The sequence below is a fragment of the Octodon degus genome, unplaced genomic scaffold (assembly GCF_000260255.1).
Source record: "Octodon degus isolate 3935 unplaced genomic scaffold, OctDeg1.0 scaffold00039, whole genome shotgun sequence".
NCBI lineage: Eukaryota > Metazoa > Chordata > Mammalia > Rodentia > Octodontidae > Octodon > Octodon degus.
In genome coordinates this window covers 13419074-13440033 of record NW_004524615.1, presented here as the reverse complement: position 1 = coordinate 13440033, position 20960 = coordinate 13419074, and the positions used below count along the sequence as shown (strand labels likewise).

General features: G+C 49.8%; 1 protein-coding gene across 1 annotated transcript in view; it reads right to left on the bottom strand.

Annotated features, from left to right (window-relative positions):
* The window catches only part of Slc15a1 (solute carrier family 15 member 1), a 60236-nt gene extending 44144 nt beyond the window's left edge, over nt 1-16092 (bottom strand). The window contains exon 1 of the mRNA XM_012514743.2: nt 15924-16092. Coding sequence (XP_012370197.2) covers nt 15924-15927 — 4 coding nt within the window. The 5' untranslated portion in view covers nt 15928-16092. The remainder of the gene's footprint in view (nt 1-15923) is intronic.
* Between the last annotated feature and the right edge of the window lie 4868 nt (nt 16093-20960).

Sequence of the window (20960 nt, the reverse complement as noted above, 5' to 3'; positions counted from 1 at the left end):
GAGCGCTCCTGGAGTAAACAACTCCATATATGGCCAAGGCTTGGGCTAATGCATTGCTTCCGCATACCTGGACCAATGGGCAGTACACACATGGCACCCCATGGTTGGAAGCCCTGGGACTTATAAGCTAAGAGCAGGGGCCGCGGGAGAGAGAAGACGGAGAGAAGACGGATGCAAGAGAACAATAAAGAGCTGCGCGGAAAACCAACCAGTGGTCGCGTCGTTCTTGCAGGCAAGGCCGCACGCGACACCTGTGGCATCCACAGAGTCGGCCACATCAGGAAATGAGAGATTTCCTCCCACAGCCAGGGAAGTGCTGGACGTCACTACAAGGCACCGTCAGGAGCAGGACAGCACTGCCTGCATGTGCTTCTCCAAGTGTGGTCCCTGGGCCTGCAGCATCAATCTCACCTTAGAATTTGTAGAAATGCAAATCACCAGAAATAGCAAAATTGGGGAGGCCCCACTTCTGAACCTCAGTTCCTCACATGGCACCATCCACAGAGCGGAAATTAAGTGTTTGGTGAATGAGTCTCCAAGTCAGCTGCCTCCTCTGTGGTGTACAAGGCTGAGATGCTGGCCATACTGCCCTACTCACCCCTGCAGGCCCAGCAGCACCTGTCAGCCCTTCAAGACTGACCTGTATGGGCTCATCAATGTCCCCATGGTGTGCCATGGTTTCCACTGGGCTGGGCCAATGGGGGGCCCTGGCTAACTCACAGGGGATTGAGAGAAGCTGGAGTATTTGCCTGACACCCTCACTGCCAGGTCTACTCAGATTGGTATGTGGCAGTCACTGCTTCTCTTAAGGAGAGCCCTCTTCCCTGTTCCATGGCTCTCTTGGTTTTGTTAACTTCTTTCCCCCACCCTTCAGGCCTCTTATGGTGGTAACAGGAAGGCCTGCACTATCACGTATGAGTCTCCATCTCCCTCCATCACCATCCTTCGTCTGCATATCCTTGCTGCAGGTAAACCCTCCCATTTCAAGGGTGGCGCCTCGTTGTTAATGGGCTGTGGACTCTCCCGGCCGCCATCTTTGATGACCAGAGACGGGGAGTCTCAGTCATTGACATAGAAGGACTGACTGGGCAAACAGGCTTTTTAAAGGCTCCACACAAACCAGGCTCACAGGGAAGCCCTGTTTCAGGACACAGTGTTTTGCTGAGGACACAGCAGAACTCTACAATGTTCTGCCTACCAAGACTTCAGCTAACATGGCTCCCCCTGCATCATAAAGCAAAGCAGGAGTGAGATCAATGCACAGGCCCACACCGTCCTTGCTGTGGGCCATCCATGGAAAGCAGAAGGGAAGGCTGGAGTTCCCTCACAGCTAGTCCATTCCAGAGGTCTTCAGAATTGTGGCCCATGGGGGAAAGACTGCCTCTCTCCAGAGCAGTAAGTAGATTTTTGTTGTTGGCACTGGTTGTTTGCTGAATAATATTTACTTCAAAAATAAATAGGCCTTCCAAAGAAGAGACCGAAACCCTGAGGGAGCTTACACTTTATCTTACCGATCATCACACCCAGAACTAAAGGAGGAAAAAGGAAATTCCTGAAGAGGAAATCTGAGTCGTGGGACGCAGTGATCACCCAGGGCACAATGTGTCCTGAAGAGGCACCCTCCCCAGAACAGCTTTGATTGCTGCGGGGCAGAGGTTGCAAACTCTTCTGCAGACTCCAGAGCTATCTCTGGCTGGCTGGCTGCAGTAGTCAGTGCTCCTTATCTGCATGTCCCTGTGTCCTTTGGATTGCTATCTTCAAAAGACCAAGTGTAGAGCCCTGCCTGTAGGGAGACTTCAGCTTGAGCTCAGATCACAAGGGGGACAAGATTCTGTTTACTTGGTGAAATTGCATTTGTACTTGGTATCCTGGTAGCAAATCGCTCAGCATAGTTGAGTGGCCTGACATTTCCAGAGCCACTCTTCAGCCACCTGGATGTATGGACAGATCAGGCCAAGCCTAAAGTCCAACCTGTTAGCACAATCACCAAAGAAAGGCCATACCTTGCTGCTATTCTATGCCTACCAAATATTTTGGCTTTCTTTTGTCTAGATAACTTGATGATATACATTTCTACAATTGCTGACTTGGTGGTGTGATGGAGACAGATAAAACAGGAAGAAAAGCCCCACAATATTCTACTGGTTCCCACTACTTGGTAAAATCCTTCCTTTAATGTGAACATCTCACCTGTTTGTACAAAGCCTGTTTGATATTTTGAACCACTTAGTTTAGTTGCTAATGTTTTATTACCTAGAAATCAGTACGGTCACGAGCCATCTGATGTCAGAGATGTGTTCTGAGAAGTGTGTTAGGTGTTAGTGCCGTTGCTCTGCAAATGTCACAGAATGAGCCTGCACAACTCCAAACCACGGGCCTAGGTGCTGCTGTAATCTTAGAGGAGCGTGCAACCTGTCATTGATTGAAATGTCACCAAGTGGCGCATGGGCACATCCCTCAGGAACATGCGGGGCATAGACACTGCATCTCTAGGACCTGGACTTTGGAAGCTGACAGGAATGGTCTACACAAGACACTCTCAATGTCGCCTGGGCAGAGGGAAAACTTTCCATTACTGCCGAGTGCCTAACCAAGGGAATGACGCAAGTCCTGCCTGATGTTCTAGAGACCGTGTTTCTGAAGGTCCCTGGAGTGGAAGGCAGAACAGTGGTCCCCAAAGATGTCCACATCCCAGTTCTGGAACTGGAGGGCTTGTTTCCTTCTACAGTGAAAGAGACTTTGTGGATGTGGTAAGATGAGATGCAGAGTTTGTCCTGAGTTTTTCAGTGGACCCAGTATAACCACAAGTGTCTGCCAAGAGTCAGAAGAGCCAAAGGACAATGGGGCAGGGCCTGAGGGCGATTGCTACTGCTGCTGGCACCACCAGCCAAGGAAATTGGCAGCCCTGGGCCTCCAAGGGGGGCATGTAAAATATATTCTAGACTTTTTTTTTTTTCATTTTTTGAGCCAAACTCTTGCTACATAGTTCAGGCTCATCTCTAAGTCAAGGAAATCTTCCTCCCTCAGCCTCTCTCTTCAGGCTTCTGCCCGCCAGGATTGTAAGATAGCACTATTGTATGTCATTGCACCGATGGCATTTCGCCCCAGCAGTAATAGGAAATGAACGCACATGGATTTGCCCCAAACTCTGTAATCATTTACTTATTTATTTTTTTAAATGTATGTGGTACAGGGTCTCATTTCACAGCACAGATTTGTGTAGTGTTCCTCTTGTTTTCAGCTTCCCCAGCACTGGGATCACAGGGGTGCACCGCCACGCTCAGTCTTGGTGGCTGCCTGCCTGGAGGCGGGCCCAGCATGGCATGTGGTGCTGGGGATCAAATCCCAGTCCCTGCACTTGCCTAAGCGGGTGTTTAGTCCGCTATCTTGCCGGCCCTCAAAATTGTAATTTTATACATATGTCTTTAATCACTATTTACATGTAAGTAAGGCTCCATTTTCCTGCCCTTTATGTGCATGTGTGTGGTACAGAAAATTAAGCTTAGAGCCTGTACGCTCAGCTCCATCCCCAGCCCTTTTTATTTTGAGACAGGTTCTCACTAAGTTGTCCAAGTAGGACTCAAATTTGCAATATTCCTCCCTCATCTTCCCCAGTGCTGGGATTACCGGCATGTACCACTGTGCCCAGCTAAGGTGTCCTTTTTCCTATTAATTTTCTAAGCATGTGCAGTTCATCCCTGGTCCCTGCCTTTTTAGTTGGACTGCCACGATCCAAGCCCTGTCACTTGCTCTGTGCCTTCCACAGGTTATACACAGAGTCTGGAGGATGCTGCCTTATCAGGTTGTTAAATTGGTCTGCAAAGAGGTTCATAAGCCAGAGCAAACAAACAAATGAGCTGACACAGCAGGTGCAGAGTCCCCAGGAGGCACCGCCTGGCATCATGAAGCGCAGGAATGGTTCTGAGTTAGGGTGTAAGCATTCTTGGTATCACACCAGCACGGAGCAGGTGGAAAGAGGGGGCCCTGTGAAGCTGGGGGAGGAGCCTGAGCGCAGACATTTGTCCCAGCCCTGGGCTCTTTCAAAGCTCTGAATGCTTGGCCTCCATCCTTCATCCGCAGATGCTACCATCTTTTCAAGCTGGTTATAACAACATTGAATCAAATGAATACGATGAGGGTTATTAGTTATTCATGGGTAGTTTTTTCACCCCACCAACTATGGATGGATATTCTGAATGGACTGAGTTAAAACTGGTCAAAAATTAACTGTGGGCGCCCTGGCAGTTGGAGAGGTAGTCTTCAAAGAAGAAGCAGCCCCCTTTCAGGGTCACTCATGGTGACCCAAAGCAGAAGGGCCTGATGATATCCCCCTGGGAAGCCTTGAGCATTCCAGAGACCAAAGAAAGCCAGCTTTCTCTAGCATGTGCCCCTGCAGCAAGGAGTACATTTCAACTGAGCCGCTTTCCATGTGGACAAGTCTAGCAAGCAAGGCTGGGGATCTCGGGGCCCTAAGATCCCACGGCCCCAGTACTGGTAGAGCCCCAGGAAGACGCAGGCCTGTAGCAGGTGCTGCGCAGATGGTGGTGGCCACTTGCCTGGCTCGGGCACATCATTTGCCAGCTCAGCCAGGACAAGCAGATGTCTGCCCTTCTCTGACTACTGCCCCCATATGCATGGAGTGTCCCCAGATAGGGACACTGTTCCCAAGCCTCATGGCAGGCTGCTCCCCATGGGAAGTAAGAGGCTGCTGCCCACTGCTTCTGGTCCCTCCCCCTCCTCCTGCAGCCCAGGCACAGGATGAGTCCCCATATCTTGCTGTGCACTGGGCCACCACTCCACATGCTCTGCTGCTGTCCCTCAGCATGGCAACCCCTCTCCTGGGCTCCCCGATTTTTCCTTTTCTCCACTCTCTGCAGTCTCTACAATAGCCTATGATACTGCAAGTTGATCTTACTTCTGAAAACTGTCAGCATCTCATGTACTCATATGATCTCTCTCTCTCTCTCTCTCTCTCTCTCTCTCTCTCTCTCTCTGTCAGTGTATTTGGTACAGGGTCTCACTACACAGCTTGGTTTTGTAGTTATCCTCCTGTTTTCAGCCTCCCCAGCACTGGGATTACAGCTGGGGATCGAGCCCCAGTCTGTGCCATTGCCTAAGCAGGTGCTTAGTCCACTGAGCTATCTCAACGGCTCCCCCATCTCTTTTTTAAAAGAAAATGAAATGTGTGCCACTTCCAAAGAGCCTCTGGGGACATGCAGCAGGCTCTGCTGTGCCTGCTGGAGTGAGGGCGTCGGAAGAGCATGAGGCCTGATGTCATGCACTCAATTTGATTATTTTCCAGAACAGATAAACTTTGATCAAGTAATGAAAAGCCTTTCGCCTTCCTTCAATGGCTTCTTCCACCCTCCTGGTCAGTTTGGTTTCAAGACAAAGCTCCACATCTGTGACCCAAGTGTTTTTTGTGGGGTAGCCCTTGTGGAGGCTGTTGACATTTTTTTTTCCTTAAATTTAAATGTTCTGCCCCCTTTCCCAGCCTCAGGTCACATGGCGTTTCTGAATGCATTAGGAAAATGTGACCTTTTGGGGAGGGACAAAAATGTGATTTTGGGCTCAGCAAGTGAACAGGACTTGGTCCTGGCAAGAAGTCTGCCCCACTGGGGGACTGTGCTCTTGGCATCGGGGCGGGGGCTGACTCCCTCCGCTGGGACCTTTGGGGCAACTCAACCCACACACTTACAGTCGTGCTTTGGCTGCCCTTCATGGAGACACTGTCCTTCCCACAGCCGCCTTCTCCATGAGGAATCTATGATTTCTCAGCTACACTGACGAATGACTAACAAACACAGCACGCTGGTGCATGGTCTCCAGGACGCCCTGTCCAGCAAGAGGGCTGTTCTCGCCGCACCACTGTGCAAAGCGAGGAAGTGCAGTCATCAGTCCTCGGAGAAGACGTCACCTGGCCCCCAACAGCCAGGAGCTACTATAGAGAGGGAAAACCCAGCACCAAGGGAGGAAGGGACTTCCCTGACAGTACTGCCTCAGCCCAGGGACCTGGAGTGTACCACAGAGACCACCAGACAAAGGCTTGATGGCAACTGCTCCACGATCTTCAGGCATCTGTGCTCCTGCCACATGAGGGGATGAGGTGTGGGACACTCCATCCCTTTGTCTCTGAGTCCTGGTCAGGAGGCATCAAGCGGGGGACTCTGTCCAGAAAGCGTAGAACATGAAGCCATGAAGCCACTTAGCTGCCACATGCCGTGGCCTCCTCACCAACAGGGAACCTCAGAACTTGTACCACAGTCTTCAGCTCGTGATTTATCACACTGTGGAATGGGCCAGTAATAGTCTAGGTTTTTGTATATGATGAAGAAAGAATTGCCAAGCATATAACCAATAGTAGGCATGAAGCAGCTACATTTATTGAAGACCAGGACAAGTTGGGAAGAGTAAGTTCATGCCACCATCAGGGCACAGACAGAGAAGGGGGCTGGGGTGACAGAAAAATTACACACAGGTCAAAACACATGAAAGCAGTGATAGGAGCAAAGATAAGGCTAGATAAATTATGCTGCTGGAATTTAAAGTCCAGGGGCATCTGTCTTAGGCGGCTTCAACTGAATCTCTAGGTGTGATTGACAGGTGCCGCATCATCTGAGGGGCTTGTTCCAGAATTTAATCTAGCATTAATTATATTTATGACATGTAGTGCATGTTTATGAAACTGTACTGAGATAGGGGTAGGGCAAAGATGGCCAGAAGGTCGGCCTAGGCCAACGATGGCGAACCTCTTAAGCAGGCAATGATACAAACAGCCCACGGTGGCACGTGTGCATAGGCTCAATCCCGCTGACTGGTGGGAGATCCAACAGCGTGAGCGCTTGCCTGGCACATGGGCAATCTCCCGAGCTTTGGTTATCTTACTTTCTACCTCTCTTAGTAAAGTGGAAGGCAGATCACCCTGGATGACCCTCTTTAAATGTAAATGTAAACGAGGAAGTGACTTCCTCAGCCCCACTGGTTCTGACTCTACTCATTTCCAGGGTCCTCCGTGTAGGGAGCAGGGACTTGGGAGCTGCACCTTGGCCACTCTTCCTGTGCCATGTGTGGGAGAAACAAGCTGCTTCTTCCATCAGCCTGGCCTGGCTTTGTCTTGTGGTTAAAACACCGCTGTCTTCAACGTGGGGGTCTGCTGCTCAGGCTTCGGGGGCAGCTGTTGGTCACTGTCTTCGTCTTCTAGAGCTGCTACACAAAATACCTCAAACTGGGTGGCTTCAGACGATGCAGACTTACTGACTCAAAGTCTGAGATCAGCAGGTTCCTTTCCCTCTGGTGGGGAGGAAGAATCTGTCCCCCGCCTCTCCCCTGGCTCCTGGTATCGGTCAGCCATGTCTGGCATTCCCTCGTTGGCCCTGAACTCATTATGTAGCCCACACTGGGCCTGGACTTGTGGTGGTCATTTTGCTGCAGCCTTCCAAGTGTGAGACAAGCTTGTGCCACCAAGCCCAGCCTCCACATTTCCCTTTTCTTTTTTCCGTATTAAGGCTCCTGGTCATACTGGACTATAGTGCATCGTACTCTACTATGGCCTTCTGTTGACCAAGTGCATTTGTAACAACCCCATTCCCAAAATAGGTCGCATTCTGAGGAGCTTGGGCTTCAACATATCCATTTTGGAGACACACAATTTACCCCAGTGTAGTATTGCTTTAGGTTACAGATATCCTTCTGCCCTTTAAAAAGTTTTCTATATGTTATTCCAGTAAATTATAGGTTTAGGGAGGCTGCAATGGCCATTTTCTGATGGCTTTATAAATGTAGGACTCTTAGCATCTTCCCATAATCACAGCCATGAATCTCTGAGCACCTCTCCCATTCATTCTGATTTGAAAGAACACGGTCCCTGTGGGCTCCAGGCTCTGAGCACATTTGGATGTGCTTAGATTGCTTTGTCCCAAGCTGCTCATGTACAGGGAGTGGTCAGCCAGACAGGAGTACCCCCGAGTTAATATGTAGCGAACAGAAAGGTCCAGATGATAGTCCAAAGTTCTGTCCAAGCCTGGGCGGTGAACAGGTGCTCAGGCGAGAGGATTTCCTGGGGGCTAGAACAGTAACCCTTGCTCTCCAGGTTAGTTTCTCTACCTAGAGGAGCAGGACTTAGAGCTGGGCTGACTCCCTTTCCTTGGAGGATCCCCTAGCGGGAGGCAGGGAAGATCATGATCGAAAGCACCTATACCTCCTCCTGTCAAGCTGCCTGCACTGTGCAGACACTAGCGCACTAGCATCGTGTTGTGTATGCAGGATCTGTCCTGCAGCAGCGTACAACATGAGCTTATATGTTGTCACAGGAGAAAAGTGTACTAAGTGTTGCTGAATAAAAAGGAATCAACTTTCTATTCTTTTTTTATTTTTATGTATTTGATCTCACTACTCAGTGATCCTCCTATTTTCAGCCTCCTATGCACTGGGATTACAGGTGTGCACTGTCATGCTGGCTCAGCATGCCCCAGGGCCAGGGCCGGAATGGCATGCAGGACCAGGGGTCGGACCCCAGTCCCTGTGCTTGCCGAAGCAGGTGCTTAGTCCACTGAGCTATCTCGTTGGCCCTAACTTTCTAGTCTTTGAGGGGAGAATTGTTTGGGAGACCATTAAACTAGAGACTCTAGTTTAGAGACTCTAATTTCTATACCCAAAGACTTTGCTCTTACATGATAAATCATGGCTAGAAAAATACTTCATAATCACAATAAGCATAAAGTTAGGCTACAAGTCTATGCATGGGATGCAAAATGTTTTCCCCATTGATAATAGAAAACACAAGAAAGTTCTAGAGGAGAATGATAGTAAAATACTATGTGTATTTTAACTTTAATTAGCTATTGTCTAATAATTCTCCATGAAAATATTAGTTGGCCTACTTGTTTAGTTTTTTCCTGTAATTTTGGAGTGAATAAGCACTGAGAGACAGCTGTATTAGAAAAAGAGGATATAAAAGATGAAGCACTATGAGTAGTCACAATTGCCTAAGAATTTTATCAAAGCACAGTATCAACAAAGCATGGTTGTTTGTTTGTTTGTTTTCTATATTTTAGGGAAGGGTCCATAGGGTGTTCAGGGTCTCACTAGTAGATTGGACTTGTAGTGATTCTCCTGTTTACAGCCTCCCAAGTGCTGGGATTACAGGCGCGCACCACCACGCCCAGTCTAAATCCCTGTCTCAGCATGTCCTGGAGGATGGACCAGCACAGCAGGCCCAGGGATCGTACCCCCGGCTCCTGTGCCTACTTGCAGGTACTTTAATCCGCTGAGCTATTTAGCCGGTCCTACGATGATTGTTAGGATTTTAGATAAATTACCTGTGTTTATTATGTTACTTTACTTCAAAGGTTTCATCTTTATAGACAGACTGTGCTTTCTGTGTACCGCTTTTGTTATTGAGTCCATTTTTAAAATAATTATTTGGTGCTAAAACCAAAAAGTCCCCCCACCCTGTGTGGGGAGTCACCAAATGTAGGCCACCAAATGAAGCAGCTAGGCCAAGGACAGAGTCATCCTTACACGCATGCCCAGGATAGTGCACCTAAATCAGATGTAGGTGAGGTGCATGTTTCAGAGAGAACGTGCTCTCTGTACCGTGTGAGGGGCTAGATAGTGTTGCCCCCCAAGTCATGTCTTTCCCCAAATGGCAGGTGAGACTTAATTTGGAAACAGTGAAGAAACAGATGCAAGGAGCTAAGGTGAGTGAGGTCAGACTGCAGTCAGGTGAGCTTCATCCAAGGGGAGTTGTGTCCTTCACAAGGGAGAAGAGACACCGACACAAACACACAGGCAAAGGGGGCCCCATGACAACAGAGGAAGACACCGGAGAGCTGTGACTGTGAGCCAAGGGATGCCAAGGGGGCTGGTGCCACCAGGGGCTAAGAGAAAGGCCAGGAGCAGATGGCCCCTGAGGGCCTTCAGAGGGCGTGGCCCCGCTGACACCTTGGGGCTGGGCTTGCAGCCTGACCCCGCCACAGAATGCATCTCTGGCATTTTATAACACCCAGCTGGGGTACTCTTGTTACAACAGCCACAGGAAACTAATACACCATGAGAGTCTGTGTCTTTACGTTTGTTACGGTTTATGTCTAGATGTCCCCCCAAAGCCTCATGCACTCCTAGGAGGCGCTTTAGGGAGGAGCCTGACTCACAGGTGTAATACTCAGAGATGGATTAGTCATGGGTTGGGAGGTGGAGCCTGTTTGCACGGGGTGGGTCCCTGGGGTGTGGCCTGGAAGGGTCTCTCTCTTTCCTCCTCCCCTGAACCCTGTCCCTGCTTCTGCCACGATGCCTCGCGCTGTTTGTCCTCTGCCAGGCCCCTCTGCCATGCCACCCTGGCCCGGAGTCAGCCCACCATGGACTGAAACCCTACCACCCGTGAGCCAAATAAACCTTCCCTCCTGAGAGTCGTGAGTGATACTGTCAGGTACTGTGCTTTAGCAATGAGAAAACAACTAGGACAGGGCTCGATGGTTCGTTTCCCCACTAACACCCCAAACGTGTCACCAGGAGGTAAGAGAAAGGCCAGGAACAGATGGCCCCTGAGGGCCTTCAGAGGGCGTGGCCTCGGAACCGTGCCTGGGTAGATCCTCTTGAGCTCATAATACAATCTGGCTACCCCAGGCAGAATACAGAAATGCTAAACGCTTTGATTTGAGAACTTTTAAGAGGCCCCCTTATCCGTGTACATTCTGTGAATTTTCTAGTCTTTCTTATATTGACTCTTTTTTAAAAAAATGTATTTGGTACAAGGCCTACAGGGTCTACAGGGCCTCACTAAGTAGATCGGACTCGTAGTGATTCTCCTGTTCTCAGCCTCCCGAGCGCAGAGATTACAGGCCTGCGCCACCACGCCCAGTCTCAATCAATGTCTCCACATGCCCTGGGGCCAGGGCTGGCACGGCACCCTGGGGATTGAACCCCAGTCCCTGTGTCAGCCTAAGCAGATGCTTTAGTCCGCTGAGCTATCTGGCCCGCCCCTTATATTGATTCTTAAAACAAAACTTTCCTATGGGCACGGTGCTCACTGCCACACATCGCATATGTGTGGGTAACTGGATGGCTTAACGTTATTCCTAATGCAAAGCTCCTCTCCACAGCCCTGTGGCGTCCCTGCCAGTCCCAGTCTTGCAGGACCCAAGCTGGGCAGAACTAGACTTCCTCCTCCTTCAGGCTCTGGGGAAAACCCTGCCCCTTCTCTCTCCCGTGGTGGCACTGCCCTACCGCTGTGCTGCCCTTCTAACTGTGCCGCCTGCAGATGGCAGCTATGCTTGTAACCCAAGGGATGAAGTGACGGAACAGTGAGAGCAGGTTCCTTATGTTGTAACCACAGTATTACAGGTCACCGATCCTCACTCATCTCCTGATAATGCTGCTCTTATTCTTTTCCCTGTCACCACAGAGGAACGTGGAGATGCTTCTCCAACCTCGCCCTTGTTTTTCCTTGCTTGTCAGCTCATCTGGGACATCTACCCACTTTCTTTCCTACCAGGGACAGGACACAGCTGCAACTGTGCGCAAGGAGACAAAGGGGCACAGTGGCGTGGGAAGTCCCAGCCTGTGTGCGGTTCCATGGTTCCACAGCATCTCCCTGAACAAGTGGCAGCCCTTCTGTCAGGGAAGTTCCCCTGAGCTGGCTTCATCAATAATGACTTTGATTGGTTGCTCTCTGCTCTTCATGGGATGGCAGTGGTAACCCAAAAGGCAAAAGGAAAACTACTTATTAAAAAACCAGACTAAGCAGAAAAGTCAGCTTGTTCTACTGAGGAGCTGCTGTAGAGATGTGGAGGATGAAGTGAAGATTTAGCATGAAGGCAGCAAATGACGGGCACTGGCCCTGGTGTGAACTGCTGAATCACTGTGGTGGTCATCTAATATGGCTGAAGCCCTTAAATCAACAGCTTATCTTCCCTGAGATCACCTCCCTGCTTCTCCAACTCAGCGCAGGGTGCAGTTTCCTTTCACCTTTCCTGCTGCCTTAGGGAAGACCCCAACCAGTTCCTCAGGTATATCTAAACATCCCCCTCAAACTCCACCCCTGATAAAAGCCTCAGCCTCCCTTTGTTCCAACTCAGAGAATCCCTTATCTTCCCCAGATTCTCTCCGTGTCCTCAAATAATAATAAAGCCTCTTTCCTTTTTCCTTCTATTTCTCTGCCACAACACCATTGAAAACCTATCAGCAAATCCTCCAACTTTGCCACATGACTTCTCCCTGCTGTTTTCACAGGTCCTATTTACCTCAATTACAACACAGAAGTGGGGTGGGAACGAGATTTTAGTTTCTCCTAGGCAGGATTATTTTACATGATATATGGGAAATAAAACCTACAAAAAGAGGCGATTCAGGCCACTCCGCCAGTCCTGGCTGGACTGCATATCACTCCCACTTACACTCAATCTAGACTCCTAAGACAGCACCTAGAGGCTAATTTTCAACTCGAGCCAGGAATGTAGCCAAAGCTTCATTGCCATGGACATGGGCCCATGGGGACAAGCCAGGGCCATGTTGTACTAGTGGGCAAGGGTCCAACACAGAGCCCTGTGTCTTGAGTCATGCTGAGCCATGGTCTTCAAAGTGTGGTCCTGGGACCAGCAGTGTGAACATCCTGGGTTCTTGTCCAAATATCCATCTTGGGCTGCACTGAGTCCTAAGCCACAGGCTCAGTGGGTGGGGAGGTAACTGTGAGAACAGACGCTCACCAAGCTGAGCCTGGTGTATGCTCCAGTTTGAGAACCACTGGCCTAGTGTACTGGGGCCACCACTGTCAGTGCAAAGATGCCAGGGTTAGATCCGTCTCCTGCTGCCGGCTGGGATGTAGAGGGCTTCCTAAAGGCCATGTGCCAAAGACCCCCTTCAGTTTGCAGCAGGATCCCAGCCTCTCTGCAGTTGGACTGCTCTTTGGTTGACCCAAGAGCTCCGAGGGAGAGGGAAAAATGTGGAAGGACTTTAGGTGGCTGGGTATGAGGCACTTTTGAGGCCAGTTCATCATTTTAAACTCAAGCAGAAAGCACAGTTGGAAAAAATCACCAGAAACCTAGCCAAGGCCAGTGTCAAGGCTGAGATCTAGAAAACAAGCGCAGGACAAAGTGTCCTCCACCAGGGCAATGAGTGTGTCAAAGAACTCAGAGGCCTTGGAGTCTTGATACATTTTGGATAATGGAGTTGGGAGGAGAGTAAGCCCTCAGCAAACTGTTCCCAGTGTACAGCGGCCTGGAGCGCTGCTACCGCCTCCTGGGGCTTCTTCCAAGCTCTGAGTTCTCTGCCTGCTGAGATCTTACCCAACCAGTCTAGCCCAGCAACACAGCCTGCTGTCTCTCCCTTCACTGCCCACTCACGTGCGCAGAGACAGGAGTTTAAGGCAAGGGCCCGCAGACTACCACCTGTCACTGTGTGGCTCACACAATGGATTTTCATTTCTATTTTATTTTTATTTATTTAATTTTTTTTTAAAGACAGGGTCTTGCTATACCGTTCAGCCTATCCTCGAACTCACTATAATAGTCCGGGCTGGCCTCAAACTTGAGGCAATCCTCCTGCCTTAGCCTCCTCAGTGCTGGAATTACAGGTGAACATCACCATGCTTAGTTCTGATTTTCACCTTTAAATGACTGGAAGAAACTTTAAAGACTTCTAGAGTCTGTGAAAATGACATAAAATTTGACCATCAGTGCCCATGAAGTATTATTGGAACAGCTCTGCCCAGGTGTTTACACATGGTCAGTGGCTGCCTCCACACTCCCAGGAGTGAGCTAGGAAGGTGCCACGGGGACTTGCGGCCTGCAAAGCCACAGCACCTGCGACCTGGCTTTTGCAGAAGAAGTGACTGATCCTGCTTTATTTTTTGATTTTTATTATTTTTATGTATTTTGTACAAGGTCTTGGACTCCTCCTAGTGATCCTCCTATTTTCAGCCTCAGCGCTGGGATTATAGGTATGCGCCACCATGCCTGGTCAGGGTGGCCAGCTCAGTATGCCCCGGGGGTGAGGCTGGTGCAGCATGTGTCACTGGGGATCGAACTCTGGTCCCTGTGCTTGCCTAAGCAGGTGCTTAGTCTGCTGAGCTATTTCACCGGCCCTTGACCCTGCTTTAAATAGGGATGCAGTTCAGATCCCAGCCCAATCCTGAAGCCAGGTATAGCTGTGCCTCCACATCCCAAGCAGGAGTCATCCTTTATTGCTGCGTTCTTATCACTTATGCTGAGGTGGAGTGAATGTCACTGAGGATCAGTTCCGAGTGCCTCCACTTTCCTGTCATAGCCTCTGTCCCTCCATTCCCAGAGATAGTGAAATCATCCCACGTGAGCTTTGGCTCCAAGCGCACTGTGCCCAAGCCAGCAGTACAAGGCTCAGGTATTTCTAAGCACTCTTTCTTGCTCTTTCGCCATATTTGCCAAAGCAATCCAAGTGTCACTTCACCCAGCATAATGTGTTGGCATAATTTAAGCACCAAAGATCTGTTCTCAAGAGGGTGAGTCCACAACTTTCTTTCTTAAAAATACTTTTAAAACTAGATCTTGCCATTTACCCTTGATATCAAAAAGTTGATTTAATAAAAATCAGACGGCACCTGAATATACTGTTGCTTCTCACATGCTCTACCAATCTCAGTTGCCAAAACTTAGATTCACTCAAGGACCCATTTGCAAACCAGAAAGCATCTATTTCTTTAGAACTACACTTCCAAAGCCAACTTTATATTCATTTCTCAATAAAAGAGCTGCTCCCTTGGACATCTATCCTGATTTGAGCTTTTATGAGTGCTGAACATGACTCTGGTTTCTAACTGAACACAGATACTTTTTAGGCATTTGGTATCTGAGGCCCAACACAAGTACTTCAAAGCAGCTGACAGGAAGGCTGCACAGTGAAGCAGAGACATTTAGGGGCATCTGCGAAGCTGAGCTGGTTCACAACTGACGGTCGCCACCCAAGGTGGTGCTTCAAGCATCTTTCAGAGCAAGTATACGCTGCCACAGGGAACCTCCAACGTGGGGACTACTCCCTGCTCCTACCTGCAAAGCTCTATGCCGGCTGTGCCTCAGGAAGTGAGACCCCTGGCAAGCCTACTTCATTGGGGCAGAACATAGCACAGCAAGGGAAGAGACTGGAAGAGGAGGCGGGCAGGCTGAGTCCCTTCCCTGCACCGTGTGGCCACATTGCCTGAGAGCAGGAGTCAGCTCTGCCAGGGCCCGACATCGAGTCTGTGACCCACCGCGCCATCAGGAGGGAGAAGAGGGCTGGGCTGACCTCCCCTTGGCGACCTGAGCCAAGCGGCCTCCTAGCCCTTCTGTTGCTACTCCACTCCCCAAAGCGCTGGAGCAGCGGCAGAACCTGGAGAGGGGGGAGCGGGTCCCAACCTCCCTTGCACGGGGATCCTCTGGAGCTCCAGAGGTGGCCTCCGCAGTAGGGGAGCTAGAAGGCAGCCACAGGTGCCCACGGGACAGACTCGGAGGCTTGGCCGGCAGTCACCCGCATTGTGCCTGCTGCCGTCGCCTGCCAGCTCCGTCCAACCTCAACCTCAAGGGCACAGCGGCGCGGGAGGCTCAGGAGGGAGGGGGAGCTCCCGACAGCAGGGCGGGTCGGGTTTTGCTCCCAGCGGCCGAGCTGGGGGGCCTCGGGGCACTGGCCGCCGCACCACAGAAGCCAAGAGAGACGCGGCAGGACATCGCACTCGCAACCCCGGGGACCCGACGGACCTGCGAGAGGTCGTGGTTCCCTTAGCCACGGTGCCCGCCCTCGGGCCCCAGCGCCGACGCTAGCCGCTTGGGGACCACGGGGACCAGAGACGCGGGAGCCAGAGACCACAACCCGGCTGCCCCGCCGAGCTCCGACTTTTTAAAGCCAGGCATACCCCCATCCGCCCAGCAGCGGAACAGACAGTCCGCCTCCCGCTCACCCGCGACCCCGACCGGCGCACGTACCCATGGTGGCTGCTTCGAGGGCTCGGGCGAATGCCAGGAGTCCGTCAGCTGCTCTGACTTTGTTTCCAGGCCCTGCCCAGCGAGCTACCTGGGCAGCTGGAGGTGTGCGAGGCGGGGCTGGCCAGCTCCACCCTCGGAGGTGGCGGTGGGCAGGGAGCAGAGATCGAGGCGCTTGAGTCCCGGCAGGACGCAGGTGTTCTTTGCCTGCGGAGCTGGGAGGTACCTGGGGCGGGTCACAGGCCACCTGGGGGGGCTCAAGGCCCCGCCCCCAACCATTGACTCGGTAATTAGGACTGGGGCTGAGAATGTGCATTTTAAATAAGTCTAAGGGTGATGCTGCTTGCTGGTCCTGGACCAGGCTGTGGAAAACACTATACACGAGTTACTTTGTCCGGGCAAGCAGAAGTGGGCCACATGGTCAGTTCTGCGCAGGAGTTATGTCTCTTGGTGCATGCGTGCATTTAAGGGTAGGATTAATGTCTGTGTGCATGAGTGAAGATGCACACAGTAGAGGTGTGCATATATGCATCATATATATATATATATATATATATATATATATATATATATGTGTGTGTGTGTGTGTGTGTGTGTGTGTGTGCTCGTGATTCGTGTCTATATGTGCATGGATGCATACATATATATGTGGCTTTTCCCGGAGTTTGCACTGTGGAAAACATTTTTGGAGGAGTCTACCTTTTCCTCTCTTTAAGAAAAAATGAATAAAAATAAAAACAACAACCATCTCCACATTGGTTTTTGCTTTCTTATCTGGTGAGTTTTTGTGGTGCAAACACAGGAGGACACCAAGAAGGAAAAGAGTTCTGTGAACTCGACTCCTCGAGGTGCCTCCTGTGTGCTACACGGCGTAGTCTGTCCCTTGTGACTGGCTTCTTTCACTTGGCATAACGTCCTCTAGGTCTAACCACGCTGCACAGGATCAGAGCTCCCTTCCTACTCGGGGTGAAGAGCGGCCATTGCAAGAGCGTACAGCACCTCTTTGTTACACCTCTCACCTGGCCCCAGCATCTCCCAAGCCCTAGGAGCTCCCAGCTGCACAGGTGGGAGAAGTGTATGGGGGAAACAGAGGCAGCCTCTCCCCACAGGCCTGCACCTGCCCTGCTTTCTTCACAGTGCTGAGGAGGAGGAAACTGCTCCCCCGCCTTGCCTAACTGGAGCGTACAGGAGAGCAGGTGACGTTGCCTGAGACTGGAGGCTGCAGGCCTCCAAGAAGAGAGGCGGCTCTCTCTGGAAGCAGCTTTCCCAGGCACTGGCCTTCAGTGGCTGGACGCAAGGGGGCAAAGTTTCTGTAGACGGGTTTTCTCTGTGGGCTAGAACTCTTGCCGAATTCCTGAACCTGGAATCCCAGCCTCTGTAAATGATTTCTTGGTCTACACAGCAGTTCTCAAAGCATGGTTCTTGGACCACCAGCCAAAGCATCTCCAGGAATTCTAGGAGCCAGCACGGATCCACAGAACCAGAAACTAGGATCTCATGGGTGCAGCAGACATCTCAGCTGTGTGCTTATTTGATCCTTCATTCCAGAACTACTTATCACTTCTAAGCTACTGTGCTAATGACAGATATTGGGCACACTGGAAACAGTGCCGAGCCAGCCTCAGAATCTGCACTGGTGCGACTTTTTAAGCATGGCCAGGAGCTCCAGACAGGGATGCATAAATAAAGAACAAAGCCCTGCGTGGGGAGGGTGGGGAGCTCTGCTGGACCTGAACAGACCAGCTGGTGCTTCAAGCCCACTGGAATTCTTAGTATGACAGGGACTTGAAGTGGTATTTCTCCCTGGCCTGCTCTTTGGATGTGGTGCTGGAGACAGCAGAACTGGGATGGTCTGCCTTGGAGTCACATGACATTGACCTCTCTTTAGTCCATCCTTTTCCATCAGTCAGCCCTCCTTACTTCCACCTACAGGTCCACTGGAGTTTGGCAGCTCCAAATAACAGAAATGGGTTCTCACTGTTCTGGAGGCAGAGGTCTGAAACTGGCATGGGTGGCCTGCTCACCACAAAGGCTTCTGGGAAAACTGCTTCTCATCTCTTCCAGCTGCTGGTGGCTCCTCCTTGGTGTGGGGCCATCTCATCCTAAGCCTAGCCTTGTCTTCACATAGCCTTCTTCTCTCCTAAGGGTGTTTGTCAGAAGATGAGCTCATCTCAAGATCCTTAGCTTTACTTACAAAGATTTTTTCCAAATAATGGCATATTCACAGATAATGGTTTCATTTGGAGGAGGGCATCATGGAGACCATGACAGTTCCCAAAGAGCCCCAAGTCTAGACTTGAAGTACAGAACTCACAAAGTGGTCATGGATAAAGGGAACTATCACTGGGTCTCAGAGGATTGTCTTTAGTCAACTGATTGTAAAAGAAGCAAATGCCTGATAAATGAGATCAGTGCTCTGTGGTGTCAGTAAGAATCACCCCAACCTGGAGCCCTCATGATGTCCTTTTGGAAGCACTTGAGTGGTGCAAGAGCATCGCAGCATCTGCGCTAGTCAGAGCACTCTCTTGAGAAGTGTGGAGGACCACCTGGGCACCTCTCCTTGAAAGAAGAGCAGTTGTCTCCATTTTGGCTGAGCCTGACCCTATTTCTATGTACTGATATGTACAGAGGGGCTAGGACTTTTCCTTACCCCCGCAACTGGCTTTAAGTGATGCATATTGATCTGGTGGTAGTCTCTGAAGATGACACGCGTGTTTCCCCAGTGACTCCTACCTGCTGCTCTTTAATATGAGTTGGGTTGAGACAGGATGAAGAGCCAATGCTCCACGCTGTCAGCTGGGATCAAGCCTTGAGATAGAGGCTATGACTTCCCGGGGCTTGAAAGATTACACATCAGAGTTGAAGCAGCAGACCCCAAAACACTAGATACGATCTCAATTGTGTGATGCAGGTTACTCTCTGCATATCCTTTACTCTGCATATCGCAGAGGAAAAGGCAGGCCTCCTGTCTAGCCCAGCTCACAGTACTTACCTACTTCCTGCCATTCTCAGTCATTCATCCTCAAGCCACTCCTCCTTCATGACTGAATAAAACCTGGGTTCGGCCCTGGGTTGAGGCCTTTGTTCTGGATAGCCATCACTATGGCTGGACTTAGGACCCCTTGGCTCCCCATAACTATAGATATGCCTTAGTGTCTTTAGTCCTATCGTGGGTTGCACTGGAAGTGGTAGACTGGAATTAACTTGATGGGATTCCAACAGCTTATCTATGGGATTACAAATATAAACTTCCCAGACTGAGATGAGGCTTAGGAAAGGCCCTCTATAGAGAAGGTGGCTCAAGAACTTTTTGGAGTCACTGAGTACCATTTTTTTCTAGCTTTCTCTCAGATTCCTTGGCTGTAAGCACCTTTTATTTTTATTTATTTATTTATTTATTTATTTATTTATTTATTTTTTAAGGTAAGGATCAAGTGGGGCAGAGGTTTATTTCTTTTTTTTTTTTAAATTTTTCAACAGATAATACACTGCATATATTCTTCTTAGTGGTTAATTGCTGTACAAGATGCGGACTTGTGATCCTATTTACAAACACCATTAGAACAAATCATTCTATTCATTAACAGAATGTAACTATATATCTATCCCAACCACTTTGAATACACAGATACAAAATGGACATTCATCTGTATACCCCATTTTTTCTAAGTTCCGTTATTGAATGTTATAGGTGTGTAAACTCAGCAAAATATTCTAAAAGAGTCCAGTAGCCCATAATAGCATTGGGTCTTCTGTTTATTTTTAATGTGTTTAGTATAAGGTCCACAGGGTCTCACTAAACAGACTGCACTCATAGTGATCCTTCTATTTTCAGCCTCCCAAGTTCTGAGATTACAGGCACATGCCCCCATGTCCACTCTCAATTGCTGTCTCAGCGTGTCCTGGGGGTGCGGCATTGCATGCTGGGGATGGAACCCTGGTTCCTGCATCTGCCTAAGCAGGCACTTTAATCCACTGAGCTATCTGGCCAGCACCAAGACCTTCTAATTCCATCCTGGGGGAAAATGAAGAGTCAAATATAAAGTAAGTAGCTCTGACGAGGTGAATGTTAAAGTAGACTTCAGGCCTAAACAACAGACATGGGTCCCACAAGCCTGAGAAGGGAGATTCTCAAGCATAGAATGGGATGGGAAGGGAAGAATTTGAGGTATAAAGGCCTGAAAGTCACTTGGAAAATAGGAGGAGAGGAAGTTCCAGTAGCTGGTTGAAGTTCCATCGGTGGTACATTGGACTAAGAGCTGGCAGGAGAGATGTATACGTCTTGGTACAGTGCCCCAAATCCTCAGAATACTGACCAGCTAACCCTAGGAGCATAGCAGCATGCTCTGAGCCGCCGTCCTGCCCTTCCATGCACATTCTTATTTAATTCTTTCTTCACCACAGTGGCTGTTATTATTAGGGAGCACTTTTTTTCCAGTTTAGTTTTTTTTGTTACAGAAAGTTTCAAAGTTGCATGAAGAGAGAGGGATAGAATGGGCCCTTGTTCATCCACTGGCTTGCTTGGCTCATTGTTCACCTTGTGCTAATCTTCCCAGATTTTATGAGGAGCAAACTTCAGCGTGTTGTACTTGGTTACACAGCCCGAGGTCATGCAGCTGCTTGGCAGGAGGGGCAGGATTTCCCTCAGAAGCCTCCTGTTCCTTAGTTGTCAAGGTCTTTATACTCTCCCTCTGTTAAACTCTACCATCAGTAAAAACCCTGCCACACCACACTGTGGAGGCCCCACAGCTCTGCTGTGATTTCCAAGTGTCCCTAAGCCCCAGTCAAAAGTAATGATTGCAAACTTAATCCCCGGTACAATGGCCTAGAGAGCAGGGACTCTGGGAAAAGGTGGGGTCCTTGCTCTGCTGCCCCCAAGGATGGGCTCATGCTGAGCACATACCTCAGGCAGGTGGATGCCACAAGTCCAAGGCCAGCCTGCATTACACAGTGACACTCTACTTCCAAATACAAAAAAATAAACAGTAACAAAAAAACCACAAAACCTCCCAAAACTTCATTAATATTTGTTTTGAGAAA